We start from the raw sequence: 15,693 nt of genomic DNA on the forward strand, positions 1-15,693 counted from the left end.
CCTTTCTATCATGTAAAAACTGTAGCTTCCTTACCCCATTTGGACTTGCAAGAGCCTGGAGGGGCCTCATGTTCATCTATGTTTTTCTACCATCCTTTACCCACAATTCTTCACTCTTTTAGCTGTCACTGATCCACCAGTACTTGGAACATTCAAACTACCCATTACTTCCCCAGTCCTGGCTGGAGGTAGAGATCCCTAGAGCGGACATCATTCTCCTCTACCTGTGGTCGGCCAGAACTCCTGACAGGGTATATTCACAAATAATACTTAGTAAGCAAACAGAGACTTGTTTGGGGGAGGGTCTCACATGCTCAATTTCTTATATAGCTGAGGCTAGCCTTGAACTGCGATTGCCTGCTTCCACCTCCCCAAGTGCAGTGATTACAGGTCATGGACCACCAGGTCCAGCTTGAGAAGCTACTAAATGTTTTAATAAATACAAAATAAAAAGAACAACAACAACAAAAAAGCCCAAAGATATGGGGGTGCCAGAGAAGAGACCTAGACCAACAAGCTTCTAATGCAGCAGTTCTCAGCCTGTGGGTCATGACCCCTTCAGGGGTCACATATCTGATATCCTTCATGTCAGATATTTACCTTATGATTCATAACAGCAGCAAAATGACAGCTATGAAATAATTTTATGGCTGGTAATCACCACAACATGAAGAATTTTTTAAAAAGTAATTTTCTTTTTCTTCTGTGTTTAGGTTTATTTATTTATTGTGTATACAGCATTCTACCTGCATGTATGCCTGCACACCAGAAGAGGGCGCCAGATCTCATTAGAGATGGCTGGAAGTCACCAGGTGGTTACTGGGAATTGAACTCAGGACCTTTGGAAGAGCAGCCAGTGCTCGTAACCTCTGAGCCATCTCTCCAGCCCCCAACATGAAGAGTTATATTGAAGGGTCACAGCATTAGGAAGGTTGAGAACCGCTGCTCTAACGGGCAGGAAAGAAAAAGATGGCAGATAAGAAAACTGTAAATGGAATAGAGCGAGACAGGTATGGTGTCCCGCACCTTTAATTGCAGCACTCTGGAGGCAGAGGGAGATGGATCTCTGAGAAAGTCAGCCTGGACTACGTAGGAAGTTCTAGGTCAGCCAAAGCAACATAGTGAGATCCTGTCTCTCTCTTTTTCAGTCTCTGTCTTGCAAATGCGTGCGTGTCTGGGCACACAAACACACACACACACAAAAGAACACCTCTCCTTTCTCCGAATAAGAAGTAATATTCATGGGGCAGCCTTCCATGAAAGAAGGGTCACTGCTCATCTTTCAGACACATCATCACGCCCCTCTATTAATGGTTACTCTTCATTCATGGCTTTAAAATCTAATCATTAAAAAAATACATATCATTCTTGCGTGTGTGTGCACGCATGCCATGTGTGGACAGGTGCATGAGAGCCACAGTGCATGTGTGGAAGTCATGAGGACAACTCTGTGGAGCGGGCTCCTTCCTCCCACCTTTCCATGGGCTCCAGGGATTAAGCGCAGATCACAGCTAACTGTGGAGCCCGCTCTCTCCTATCACTCTTGACTAATACATTAGATCTTTGTGCTGCTCGTGGGCAATCAGTGCAGCGAGCTGAGTCTTTGGCTTCCTGCTTAGGAAGCATGTGAGATACACACGCACACGCGCACACACACACACACACACACACACACACACACACACGCACACTGAACGACACCCCAGCTCCTGCAGAATTAACTGCCTTAGAGTTGTCCAACCAGACAGGGAGAGAGAGAGAAAGCTAAAAGGCCAAGTACTGGAAGCAACAGTGACTTGGGGGTACATTTCTTGCCCCCTAAAAGTCCATGCATCAGTACAACCAGCTGTGGACAAGGCGGTCTCTCCCTACAGCTCTCAGCAATCCTTCCGCAGTGAAAACAAAGGCTTTCGCACCACAAGTGCTCAGGGGTCCAAATGATGCTCACTCTTCCTGGGGCTCTGCTGTGAATGACAGGATAGTCTCACCAGGATCCAAATGAGGGTGTTCACTAGATAAGTCAAGTTAATAGCAACAGGCATCTTCATACTGTCCCAGCTAGCAACCCACCTTCTCCCATGCCACTGACACTGCAAAGGCCGGGGAATGGGACCAAAATCCCTCCAAGGGTCCAGATGGGCACCTGCAACACCATCTCACAAGCTTTGTGTGGGGGACCACAGGTCTTTTGCATCTCCCAATAGCGTAAGCAACATCACACTCACTATGTTAATGGAATTGATGCTACCTGCAAATGGCCTCTCAGCCCATTCAACATGCATCGTGAATATAGGATGCATGGATATTCAACCAGACTGAGAGCAAAAAAAAAAAAAAAATCCTCAGGGGGGGGAAGGGAGGGTTAAAACTCCAGCTGAACTGGGCTTGTACCAACCTCTTTTCTTCCTCACCGCTTCTGAGGACAGTATGACAATCTAACTATTTACAGTATATTAGGTGGCGGAAGTACTCCGGGAGGTGGCAGAGGTTGTAATGGACACATTTTGTATGGAGATCTTGGAACCAATTCCCCACAGACCCAAGAGATGGCCGTGCTCAGGAGAGTGAAATGAAAGTATTTTACACACACACAACTTAAAAGAAAAATAAAAGCAACCTTTTGTACCTCACAAAATGTTAATACGTTTATCTTAATGTAGCTTTTCAATTTTGGCGGCACCAATTTTTAAAACAACCAAAAAGAAGAAGAAAAATAACAGTGCAACACCACAAAAACTACAACATTCAATTTTCAGGTTTAGAATAACCAGTGCTCTCTGTCCCCAAGCAGAGCTTTCTGTGTGTGACATCTGGAACGGTTTAACCCCCTTCCCCCCACCCCACCCCCCCATCTCCTGAAATGTCTCCAGGAATTCTCTGCATTCTGAACCCACCCCTTCTATCAAAACACGCCCAGCTCAACTCAGCTCCAAAGCTCCTCAGCTAGGGAACCTCCAGCCAGAAGAACCTGTTTAACTGGGATTAACTCAGAGACGCTAAACCGAGTACCGGGTGACCCAGGTGACATCATTACCCTGAGGCCTTTGGCCACCAAAGGTGCAAGGGCATGCCCTTAGATAGCAACTGCTAAGTGATCCTTTAGGAGATCAGGCTAGAGTAACTTCCTTTTAGGAGAAGAGGAAGCTCAAGAATCAGGGTTTTCGGGACAATTGTTAGGAATAAACAATGGAATCCATAAAGCATCAAGAATACAATCCTTTGAACTCTTTGGACTACTGTTCTGTTCCCACCACAGATTAGGGCCAACATGCTATACCAGCTCTGTGCAGCCTGTCGCCCCAGCCCCCGCAAAATGATTTGCGTAAGTGCATTATAAACTGTCTACAATATGCATGCATGCTTCCCTGCTTTAATTTTTTTAATTAAAAAAATTTTAAATCTTTGGATCTTACCCAATTTTTTTTTTTTTAAAAAGACAGGCCTCCCTTCTTTATAGCCGAGGCTAGCCTTGAGCCAGAGGGGATCCCACCGCTAGATTACAGGAGTGACCCGCCCACTACACTCGGGTTCCCCAGTTTACTTTGGAGATTAAAAAAAAAAAAATGCTTTTGCTCAATTTAACAAGGAGGAATATTATCAGTTATTCTAAAAATGTGTGAATTAAGGGAACAGGAAAGATGTTTTTTAAAAAAGGACTTATTTATTGTTAATTATGTACAAATGTGGATGTTAGTGTGTGGGCCTGCACCCGAGTACGGGTGCCCACAGAGACCAGAAAAGGATGTTGGACCCCTGGAGGCAAGGTTCAAGGCAGCTGTGAGTCACCTGGGAAGGGCACTGGGTCAGATCTTAGCTCCTTTAAGAGCTGAGCCACCTCTCCAACGTGGAAAGATACTTTCTCTTAATTCAAAAAGGAGCTCTGGCCGGGTGTGGTGACACATTCTTTAATCCCAGCACCAGGAGATCTCTGTGAGTTTAAGGTCAGTTTACCTGATCTTACATACCAAGTTTCAGGCCAGCCAGGGATATAACAGAGACCTTTACTTTAAAAGGGGATTTTTTTTTTTTTTTTGAGTAAGATGGCTCAGCGGGCAAAGGAACTTGCCGAACAAGCCTAAGGACCCAAGTTGCTGCATCCTGGGAAATCAACAGAGGAAACAGAAAATTGACAAGGAAATTGTCTTCCTACAACACACAGAAGCACAAGGATGCGTGCAAGCACACACACACACACATGTAATAAATAAGATGCAAAGTAAAAAAAAATAAAAAGTTCTGGGCTAGCACGGGCGGCAGAGTGCCCTTGCCTAGCATGCACAAAGGCCTGATCGCCATTCCCAGCACTGTACAAAGTAGGTGTGGGCAACCCTGGCCTGTAAGTCCAGCACTGGGAAGTGACACAGAAGGACCAGGAAGGGAAGGTATATAAGGTGATCCTTGGTTACACAGGGACTTTGAAGCCATCTTAGCCTAGGTGAGACCCTGTCTATTAAAAAAGAAAAAAATGAGGGGGCTGGAGAGATGAACTGACTGTTACGAGCAATGGCTGCTCTTCCAGAGGTCCTGAGTTCAATTCTCAGGAACCACATGATGGCTCCTCACCATCTCTAACTGGATCTGGCCTCTTCCGGCAATGCGGGCATCTATGCAACCACTCTGAGCAATAGGAAAGGGAACCTTCCACCACCCTATCACAACCATTTCCTAGTGTCTATGCCCAGTTAATGCTAATGGGAGTCGAGAATGGTGAGTGATTTGTCAGATCTCATTCAGGTTGTACTACACCTCGGGGGTCTTTAAGCTGGAAGACAGGCCATGAACAGGTCTTTAAAGTTTCTCCTGCTTTCAGAGGTGAAAAGATATTACTCAGTCGTTCCTACATGCACCCATAAGCCCTGTCAATGATTAAGAAGCTTAAGCACTGGGCTCCTCCTCGAATGCTAAAGAAACACTCTCTTCTTATTTAAACAAGTAGCTCCAAGCCTTCCTTGGCTGCTTTTCAAGATTCTGATGACTAAAGACTACTGAAAACACATCTTCCTTAATCAGTTACCACCCAGAAAAACAGCCACACAACCACTGAAATTTTCTTTGAAGAAGCCTCCTTGCTCTTAACTTTCCTGCTTCTCCACCCTCCCCCCACCTCCGTACCCCCCACCCAAGTCTCATGTATTCCAGCCTGGGTTTGAACTCCTGATCCTCCTCCTGTCTCCAGCTTCCCAGTGGTAGGACTGCAGGACTCTGATACCATGCGGAGCTTCTACAAGGTTTGGGCATGCCATCAAGCATTTTACCGATCGAGCTACATCTCCAACACCTTGCCATTAAAGATTTGTGCTCTCTTTCTTTCATTATTATTTCTTCCTTTAGGCTGGGTCTTCCCATGTTATACCAGCTATCCCAGAACTCTCTAGTGTAGACCAGACTGGTCCTGTACCCACAGAACTCAGCTTGCTTCTTCCCCCAGAGTTCTGGGACCCAAATGGATGTATGTGTATCTACGCGCCACCACGCCCAGCCTCTTGTGCAGTTTCTGATTAGTAGCAAAAAAGCACAAAACCACGCAACATTGTCCATATACACACTGTGAAGTATATTCTAGACAGCAATAGATCCAACCATTTGACAGTACCTTAAAAATTGAACAGTCCTCCTAACCTAATCACCCCACTGATCTAGTCTGTCTATCAACCCACTGAACCCACTCCTGCCCAAGAAACTGAGCATGTGACAAACTAATAAAATATTGAATGCACAAAAGCAAAACCTCATACTGAGAAATACTAGAAGAAAGTGAGATCCTACAGGTCCCCTTCAAAACACTGTTTCATCCGTGTAAGAACTGATAATGAGTTGGGGGCTGGACAGAGGGCTCGGCAGTTAAAAGAGCGCACAGCTCTTGTGGAGGCCAGAAATTCAGACCCTAGCACCAAAGCCAGACAACTTAAAAAAAAAAAGCGCCTGTAACTGCAGGCTTTAGGGGACCCAATATCTCTGGCCTCAGAGGGCGGGCACCTCACCCACATATCCACACACAGACTGACAGAGACATCTACACGTTAAAGTTTTGTGTGTCTATTATTTTCTAGGTTTCACAAATTTCCACACTGGCCACTGGTAGAAAGACAAGCAAGAGAGCGGACAGACAGACAATGAAGGAGCCCTCAGGATAAAAAAAGCTAAACTATAGGAAGTGAGAGATATTTTTAGCTAACTTTCGAATTCATTTAAAATTCCACAGGGAGACACAGTTTTTTGGCGGGGAGAGCAGTTACATAGAGAAAACACTGAAGCCACAGAAAATTTATGCCCCACTTTAAGACAACAGATTTGGCAATGTCCATCTCAAAATGTTTAAATCAGAGCTGTTTCTTAGAAATGTAAGCTAGCAGGTGGAGTTTAATTTCTGAGGGGGCGAAAGGGAAAGAAAACACAAACACACAATCCCCTAAGAAGCCCAGCCACAGCACAACTGCCTAAGATGATCAAAAGCAAACGCATTCTGAAAGCCTGGCGTAGGCAGCCCACCCTCTACAAAGCAGGCTTTCCATCAGGACCCGAACAACTAGATTCCTAGAAAACAAGCATAGGAAAAAATAAAGTTCATTTCTTTATGACGATTTTTACTAACATCTTAATGGTGTTTCTTGCTATAGTTTTAGGAAATATGGTTTTACTAATGCCAACCACTTAAGCCAGAACTAAACTAAAACATTAGTCTGATACACGTCTTCACCCCAACGTTCTTATTAGTATGCACCAGAAAGCCCCGAACAATTGCAATTTCTCAGACACAGAAACTTTTGAAAAATGAGACTAACTAGAACAGGTTATGGGCAGCCAATATGACACGTTTTCAATTCAGCTGGCTGCCCTGGCTCCTCGACAGCCCCCTCCCACTTCCCCAGGGGTAAAGAAAGGATATGGCCCCTAACTAAATGCATCCTTCCACTAGCTCTTCCAGGACGATTTTGGTTTAAATAAAAATAAAGCGTGGGTCCATTGGTTCCTGCGGGACCACGAAACGCTCTCCTGAGGAAAATGCAGGGAGAGATGTTGAGAGCCAAAAAAGTTCCAGCCACTGTTCAGCATTTGAGACTCTCCTTTGAGAGTCACATCTGCAGGAAGAAAAAGTACTTTCCCGCCACCGAGGGAGAACGAAGTCTTACCTGTGATGGTAATCGTCCCCAGCATATTTAACAACAGTCTTTGCTCTCCTGCGGCAGCTGGCAGAAACCTCCGTCTCCTCCCTGCTAACCCAGTAAGGCGTCGGTGTGATCAGAAGGAACTAAGTCCCAACCACCCTCAGAGCGTCAGGGAGCTTCCCGCGCCCTAGAGGTACAGCAATGAGCACAGTAGACGCTTCTCCGCTAATTATAGGAGGACCCCGCCCTCGCCCCAGGCCCCGCCCAGGCAAGGCCCCGCCCACAAGCCCTCCCGCCCACACCTCTGCCCCGACTTGGCCGCACGACCCAGGGAAGTCACGTGCCCCGTTTTACCCCCGCTCGTCTCGGTGCGTGGTCCACAGCGACAAGCCCAGGGACCTTTCTAAAGTCTCTGGGGTGAACAAGACCCCAAGAACCAGTATTTGATCCACGCGGTGATTTCATTCCTGGCACCGACTCCTGCATCTCAAAACGTCTAAAATTATGTAAAGGCAATAACTGCACAGATATTAAATTCTCCGATTTTTAACACCGCGTTTTGTGTCCTTCAGCTGATTTAAAGGCGGGTGAGGTGCTAAACGGCACTCCCCTTTTAAAGCCTATGGTATTTTATATGTTGCCATCTGTTTCCTACACACCAGCCGGCGTGACGAGCCACAGCTTCTCTGCAATCCTGTTCCCCAGGCTTTTCACGAAGGGTGTTACAAAGCACCCTTCAGAATTCACTCAGGACAACTTTTTCAAAAGCAGAAATGTCTGAGGCTTAGGTCTTTCCCTTTTGCAGGGTAGAAATGAGCTAAAGATTTGGCTCAAAGCACAGCAACATTCTCCTGCCTCTAACGCACAGCAAATAAAACAGAAGCCGTATTAAAATTCAGGCAGCTCGGTATTTCCTTTTCCGTTAGTCTTGAGATTGTTTCTCCACGAAGACACAAGTAATAAATGAACTGGGTGTTCTTTTAGGAAAGGTCCATTAGACACCCGGAGATTTCTTTTCTTCTTTTTCCTATTTTATCACAGCGTGCTTGCCTTGTCCGTCTGAGCAAAAAATGAAAGGTTTTGTTATCGCTCTTCTCTTCAGACCTGAAGGCCTTATATCATGACTGTTTAGGGGCCTGAAGCGTGGATATCAGTGTGGAAAAGAGTAGGCAAAGACAAGGGACACGGGGGAGGGGGGTGCTAAAGAAAAATCAAAGACAGGTTGAAGCCCAGCCCAGCTGTCACACATGGCTTATGGCCACTCCTTCTTGCCACCAGAGGGCGCGACGCACCATGTTCAGGCTTAGGAAGACAGAAGAAAAGGCCAGTTCCCGGTAGGCAATTTCCTACAGCTTCCCAGACAACACCTAACTGGGCTGTGAGTCAAGGTGAGCAAGGCCTTATCTTGATTGGCTAAGACCCGGGAACAGACCTTGGCCCTCTCTCTGCATTTCCAACAGGTGGGATTCCAGGCAGCTCAGTCACCACCCCACCATACACACCTATCCCGTGTGTGTGTGTGTGTGTGTGTGTGTGTGTGTGTGTGTAGAGGGATAAGAAGCCCCTAGAGGCAGAAGCGACTTCCTTAAACAAGACACTTCCCCTGAGTGTCCCAGGAGTCCCGAAGCCCCCGGGGCCTCAGGAGGTACTGACTCCAGCACAGGCAACCCGGCTCTTCCGGCTCTTCCGGACTTACCGGCTGACACAATTGTATCACTAACACCTTCCCTTTTGACTCCAAATTCTAATGCTACTGCAATAGCTAAGGGGGAAATTCCCTAGATAGAAAATTCAGACACAAAATGAAGCTTTAAAAACACAAAGGAAGGGGGCTGGAGAGACGGCTCAGTGGTTAAGAGCATTGCCTGCTCTTCCAAAGGTCCTGAGTTCAATTCCCAGCAACCACATGGTGGCTCACAACCATCTGCAATAAGGTCTGGTGCTCTCTTCTGGCCTTCGGCATACACACAGATAGACTATTGTATAAACAATAAATAAATATTTAAAAATAAAAAAACACAAAGGAAACAAAACAACCAGAGCAAATGTTCGCTCTTTGCTTTCATGACACAGGAGACAATACCTACGCGTCTCAAATGAAATTCTTAGAGAGGAAGCTAACGCCAGAAGGCAGAGCAATGAACGGTGTACAAGGAGTTGGCTCTCCCAGCCCCATCCTCTGGGATCTCTACCACCCTGAGCTATGAAGTCCAGAGTGGTTAGCAGGGCTGCTCAACAAGCCCTCTGGGTCTGACCTTAAAAAGTAAGGCCATCAATCAATCAGGAGAACCGCAGAAAGAGAGCTCAGGCAGGAGGTCACAGTAAATGCAAGTGACTTTCTTCCATTCCACTCATGTTGAAATAAGTTGTTTAAATCCAGTATCACCGTAGGAAGAAAAAGAATAAGATAATATACGGTCATCATTTGGTGGATAATAGGTGTGTGTGTTGGGAAGGGGCTGTTTTCTTAAATCAGCATTCCTCCAACAAATATTTGCCAAGTTCTTGCTCCATTTCTGTGGAGTGAAACCCACTGGGAGCCAATCAGATGCTGTCTTGAGCCTTAGTAATCTCAGTTGTGAGTGGCAGCCAAACCCAGGAAAAGATAATTTAGCTTACCCTGGGGGGTAACACTGAGCTGGCCTAGGAAAAGATGGGGCACAGAGGGGCAATAGTATGGTGCAATACCTGGAGAGCGTGACTCTTAGGGACTCATGGTGTTCCGAATATAGCTACTGTTCCTAACAGCTCATGTGCTGAGGCCCAGGAAGGAAAGGGAGAGCTGGAGATGCCGGCAAGAAACAACACTAGGAAGGATTTCTAAAATTTTAAGAAGTTTGTAACTGGATGGTAGTGGCTCATGCTTTTAATCCCAGTCCTTGGGAGGCAGAGGCAGGTGGATCTCTGTGAGTTCAAGGCCAACCAGGTCTACAGAGTGAGTTCCAGAACAGCCAAGGCTGCTGCGGAGAAACTGTCAGAGAGAAAGAGAGGGAGAGAGATACATTTCTTTTCATCCCCCCTTCCCCCCAAGACAGTAGTTCTCTGTGTAGGCTCAGTTGTCCTGGAACTCACTCTGTAGACCAGATTGGCTTCAAACTCACTGAGATCTTTCTGCCTCTGCCTCCCGAGAGTTGGGATTAACGACATACACCACCACTGCTTGGCTTGCACAAACATACACTAAGGCAAACTCATACACATGAAATAAAAGTAAAAAAAAAATCTCAAGAGAAAAGTTGTTTTTTTTAATAAAAAAATAAAGAAAAATCTGAGAGAAATATTAACAGACTTATGAAAAGATGTTCCACATTATCCACTAGAAATATGCAAATTAAAACCACTTCACACCCACCAGGATGCTAATAACCAAATGACAGCAATAACAGGGAATGAAAAACCGCTGCCAGCAGCAAGGAAAACAGCACGGCTGATTTGGAAAATGCCTGGGACTTCCCCAAAGTCTTAACAGTTGCCAGATGACCCAGCAACAGGTATATGCCCAAGAGAAATGAGAACACACACCCACAGGAAAACCCAGACATGCCAGTTCATGGTGACATCGGGAACAAAGTGACAGGAGCAGCTTTGGCATCCATGGACTGACACAGGGTAAACAAGTTTAATGCATCTCCGTAAGGAAATAGCAGAGATTCAAATGGATGAAGTCGGTGGGGGCTGGAGGACTGGCCCAGAGCTGAAGAACCCTGGCTGCTCTTGCAGAGGACCCAGGTTCAGCTCTTAGACCCCACAAGGCAGCTCACGGCTGTCTGTAACTTCAGTTCCAAAGGACCTGATGTCCTCTCCTCACTTCTGAAGACATCGGGGACACACAAAACAGTGCAGATATATGTGCAGGCCAACCAACCATGCACATATAATAAAAATTTAAAAAGTGGTTAAGGTAGTCAGAACTGGTGGTTTACACCTATAATCCCAGGATCTAGAAAGTTGAGGTAGAAGAACTGCCACCTTTGAGGCCGACCTAGGTTACATATCAAAAACTAGCCTAGCCAGGGCTACCTAGCAAGACTGTATCACAACCCCAAACCACATCTACACGCAAAAAGTTAAGATAATAAAACATCTACTTTGTCTCATGGGGGGGGGGGGGAGAATAACACAGATGTAAGACACAACTAAAGAAAACCACAGTGAAGGGGAGGGGAGACTCACAATTAGAAATGAAAAAAGTTTCCCATACACCTATGTCTTGATAAGAAGTCTTGTTTGGGAGGCAAGCAGCCCCCGTCAGCTTCAGTTATGGACTTTGTTGTCCAGGGTACACCCTCCCCTAAACTGATGTTTGGGAGCAGAGAAAGGTTCCAAAGATCCTTTGGGGACATAGGGATATTGTCTGGTGACTCAGCGTATTTGGCCTCATTTTATGCATTGCTGTCTTGAAGATTACACAGGACACTGCACACCACAAGGGTCTACTCCAACTGCACAGTACAGACTGACCTGTCCACTTTGCGTGTGGGAGGGGGGAGTGTCTTGTTTGTCTGTTCTGAGATAATAGCTTCTGTTGCCCAGGCTAGTCTTGAATTCCTTATCTTCCTATCTCTACCTCCCAAGTGCTGGAATAACAAAAGCACGCACTACTTATACCTAGTTTTTGTGTTTCTGTTTGTTTTGTTTTGAGGCAGGGTCTTACTGTACAGCTAGCCCAGGTTAGGCTCCAATCACCACTTTTCTGTCTTGGCTTCTCTAATGCTGGGATTTCAGATGTGTGCCCATGCCTGGATCTCAATAGGAAACTTTAAACCACTTCTAGATTACTCATTACACCTAACAAAATGCAAAACCTGGCTAACAGTGGTCATGCTGTCTTGCTTAGCGGTACTAGCAGGGAAAAATGTCTGCGCATGTTCAGAGAGCACACTAGCATGCACACATGCATAAGCACGCAGATTGTTTGATCTGAGGCTAGTTGATTCCACGGTTGGCTGATTAGGTATGGAATCCGCAGCCCCAAAGAATACACTACATAGGTTGACTATTAGACAGGGTTTCTTTGAGTAGTGCTGGATGTCCTGGAATTCACTCTATAGACCAGGCTAGTTTCAAACTCAGGGATCTGCCTGTCTCTGTCTCTCGAATGCTGGGATCAAAGGCTAATAAAGGCTATACTGAATATCTGTAATTGACAACTTCGTGACAGGATGGCTGGTTTTACAGGGCCCTGCGCATTCAGGTCTCTCTCTGCCTATGCAACAACGGCGCTGGCTAATAGAATTTTACGGTCCAGATGCACTGGACATGTTAGCATAGATATGGTTATCTAAATTTGAAAAATCCAAATAAATTATCTGGAGAGCATGGAAATTTAAATCACTTAAAGAGCGTGGGGGAAAATCGGCATTAAAAACTCGATTTGAAGGAGGGCTGGAAAGATGGACCAGCAGTTAAGAGTGTGTGCTGCTCTGATGGAGGACCTGGGTTTGGTTGCCAACTACCACACCTGGAACTCACAGAAATCTACTTGTTCCTGCCTCCTGGATGCTGGGATTAAGGGTGTAAGTAAATCAAACCCACACCTATTTATTCAGAGTAAAAGGTATATGTGATGTAGTCCCAAATGTAGGTGTGGCATGTATCTTTAAAAATTATTTGCTAGTGTGACTGTGTGTTGCACGTGCTTGTGCGTGTGTGTGCACCCACCAGAAGTCAATGTCTGACGTCTTCTGCCATTGTTTTCCGCCTTGCTTGAGACAGGGTCTCTCAGTGATTTAGGAGCTTGTCATTTCAGCTAGACTGTCTGGCTAGTAAGACCCCAGGATCCGGCCGTCTCTACCCTCCCAGTGCTGGAATTAGACATGAGCCATAGCACCCCGCTTTTATGAGGGTGCTGGGATCCTCATGCTTGCATACATAGCCAGCACCTCACTCACTGAGCAGCTCCCCATTTTCCCTTAAGTCTTAAAAGGAGTGGTGTACTTTGAGGCTACAGATGCAGAAGAAATAATGGCGATTGTATACATGACACTCCCTAATTCTCTATTATAGCAGTGTCTACCTCAACAATAACGGCAGCCTCAAACCTTCTAGTAGCTACATTAGAAAGTACAAAGGAAAAAGTTTATATATATACAAATATATATGTGTGTATATACACACGTATGTGTACATACGTGTGTATATACATATATGCATATTATATATAATATATATATGCTTTGTCTTCAGGGAGTGGCACTATTTGAGAAGGATTGGGAGGTAGGGCCTTTTTGGAGGAACTGTGCCACTAGGGGTAGCTTTGGAGGTTTCAAAAGAACACACCTGGCCCAGTATTCTCTCTCTCTGCCTTGGGATCAGGACCTAATTCGAAGCTGCTAACCCAGCACCATGTGTGCCACATGCTCCCTCCATATCCCTGCCAAGAGGATAATGGAAAGACCGTCTGACACCGTAAGCAAGTCCCCAGTTAAGTGCTTTCTCTTATAAGAGCTGCCGTGGTCATGGTGTCTCTTCACAGCAATAGGGCAGTGTCTAACAGAAGTGGGGAAGGAACTTCCTCCGAGTGAGTCGCCTAGATTTCTAGCTTATTGAATGGAAACGTGCGGTAGAGAGTCTTTTCTGTGAGCTTCAGGAGACTGAAGTCTCCAGGAACCACGTTAGGGCTTAGGTCTGGATGGCGGCAGGTTGGACAGCAGCGCATCCATCATGCTGACCGTGATGGAATCCCAGTGTGTCTGAACACACTGAGCGGAAATTAACTTGGCAAGGGAAACACTTGGAGTGGAGATTTGACAATTGTGATGAAAACAAGTTCCTTTGCTGAGTCTCTTAGCCATCTTGGGCAATGATACAAAGTACCATACACCCGGCATGCAGCTCCTAGACAAGCGGTATCCATTTCTTAACCTTTAACTAAGTCTAGAAGTCTGAGATTAGTATGTCATCGTGGTAAGGGCCTCGTGAAGGCCTTCTCCAGCCATGGAGACTCTTGATTGACTTTCTGGGCAGTTTTGTTTGTTTGTATTTGTTATGTTGGGAATTAAATTTAGGGCCAGACACATGCTGTCAGGGATTCTGAAAAAAATCACTTTTAGGGCTTGGCGAGATGGCTTTCACTGCCAGACTTGATGGCTTTAGTTAGATGTCTATGACCCCATTTGGTGGAAGGAGAGAACCAACCAGGGGAAGTTGCCTTCAGACTACCACATGAACACTGTGGCATGCGCACAACACACACGCACGCACATACCCACTGTAATGACAATCGCACAAGATAAAGCAATAACAGCTATTTTTTTTAATTTGCCGTATTTGGGATGGAAGTTGGCTGAGCAGTTAAGAGCACTAGCTGCACTTGTGGAGGTCGTGGGTTTGGATCCTAGCACCTACATTGTACACAAACATGCATGCAGGCAAAACACCCATACACATGAAACAATTAAAAATAGGGTGTCTCCCTGGCCTAGAATACACCATGTAGACTTGATGGATTGGCTGCCCATTAAGTCCCAGGAACTTTAACCTCCTCAGTACTGGGGTTATAAGCATGTTCCATATCTGACTTGTTAAATGTAGCTTCTGGGGCTTTACTGAAGTCCAAAAGCATGTTCATCAACTGAACTATCTCTCCAGCCCTTTTTCTTGTTTGTTTTTTTGAGACAAAGTTTCTCTGTTTAACAGTCCTGGCACTCACTTTGTAGACCAAGCTGGCCTTGAACTCAGTGATTTTGCCTGCCTCTACCCCCCAAGTGCTGGGATTAAAGGTGTGCACCACCACTACCCAGCTTTTTTTTTTTCTTTTAAACAAGGTCTTATGTATCCCAGGTTGGCCTTGAACTCAATATATGGCTGAAGGGGACCTTGAACTGTTGTTCCCACTTTTGCCGCCCAAGTGCCTCTGGGATTCCCAGCAAACAGTACCGTGTCTTAAAGAGATTGAGAAATCAACTTAGAAATGAGAACTAGCAAGTAATAGTGAAATCTAGCTAGCTTTGGCAGGCTTCCACGGAGCACATTCCTGCTGGAAATATCCGTAAGTCCTTTTCTCTGGAGACATTAGGACAGATAAAAGGAAAGACATGTCAGATGCCTGCAAACAGGGCTGCCTGTGGAAAGGGAGGTGAGCGCGCTCTGCCCAGGAAGTGACTGGGAGGGCAGCCGGAGGGAGGCAGACATTCAGGCCTCCTTTTATGGAGAAAACTCCCCAGAAGAGGAGGCAACAGAGGGCAGGGACCTGACGTCCACCCTCACAGCTGTCTTCCACTAAGGCCTCTTGGTCCCAAACTTGACTTTTGGTCAAACAACCACAGGGATGGTGACAGGGTAACTCCTCTCCCACCACCTGGTACCTCATTTGGGTAGGGATTCCCTCTCCTTTTTTTTTTTTTTTTTCATTTTTAGAGACAAGATCTCATGCACCCTAAGTTGGCCTTGAATGGGGCTAATGTGGCTGAGGGTCTCCTGAGCGCTTCTTCACAGGCAGGTGCCAGCACATCCCAACTGTGTGGTTCTGGGGTAGAAGCCAGGGCTTTGTGTACGCTAGATAAACACTCCAACTGAGCAGCATCCCAGGCAATTGAGCCAAGAACGGTGGCTCTACCTAGACATTAGTCTGGGCTATAGAACAAGA

At 45.9% G+C, this 15,693-nt stretch overlaps 1 protein-coding gene across 2 annotated transcripts in view; it reads right to left on the reverse strand.

The window, feature by feature from the left end:
* The window catches only part of Akap12 (A-kinase anchoring protein 12), an 86,564-nt gene that overhangs the window by 16,540 nt on the left and 54,331 nt on the right, over positions 1-15,693 (reverse strand). Inside the window, exon 1 of one of the 2 annotated variants that reach the window (XM_005363438.2) lies at positions 7,131-7,326. The exons of the other annotated variant lie outside the window; for it this stretch is intronic. Coding sequence (XP_005363495.1) covers positions 7,131-7,155 — 25 coding nt within the window. The 5' untranslated portion in view covers positions 7,156-7,326. Of the gene's footprint in view, positions 1-7,130; positions 7,327-15,693 lie in introns of those variants that run through there. 2 annotated transcript variants of the gene reach the window in all.

The sequence above is a fragment of the Microtus ochrogaster genome, linkage group LG9, assembly GCF_000317375.1.
Source record: "Microtus ochrogaster isolate Prairie Vole_2 linkage group LG9, MicOch1.0, whole genome shotgun sequence".
NCBI classification, from domain to species: Eukaryota; Metazoa; Chordata; class Mammalia; order Rodentia; family Cricetidae; genus Microtus; species Microtus ochrogaster.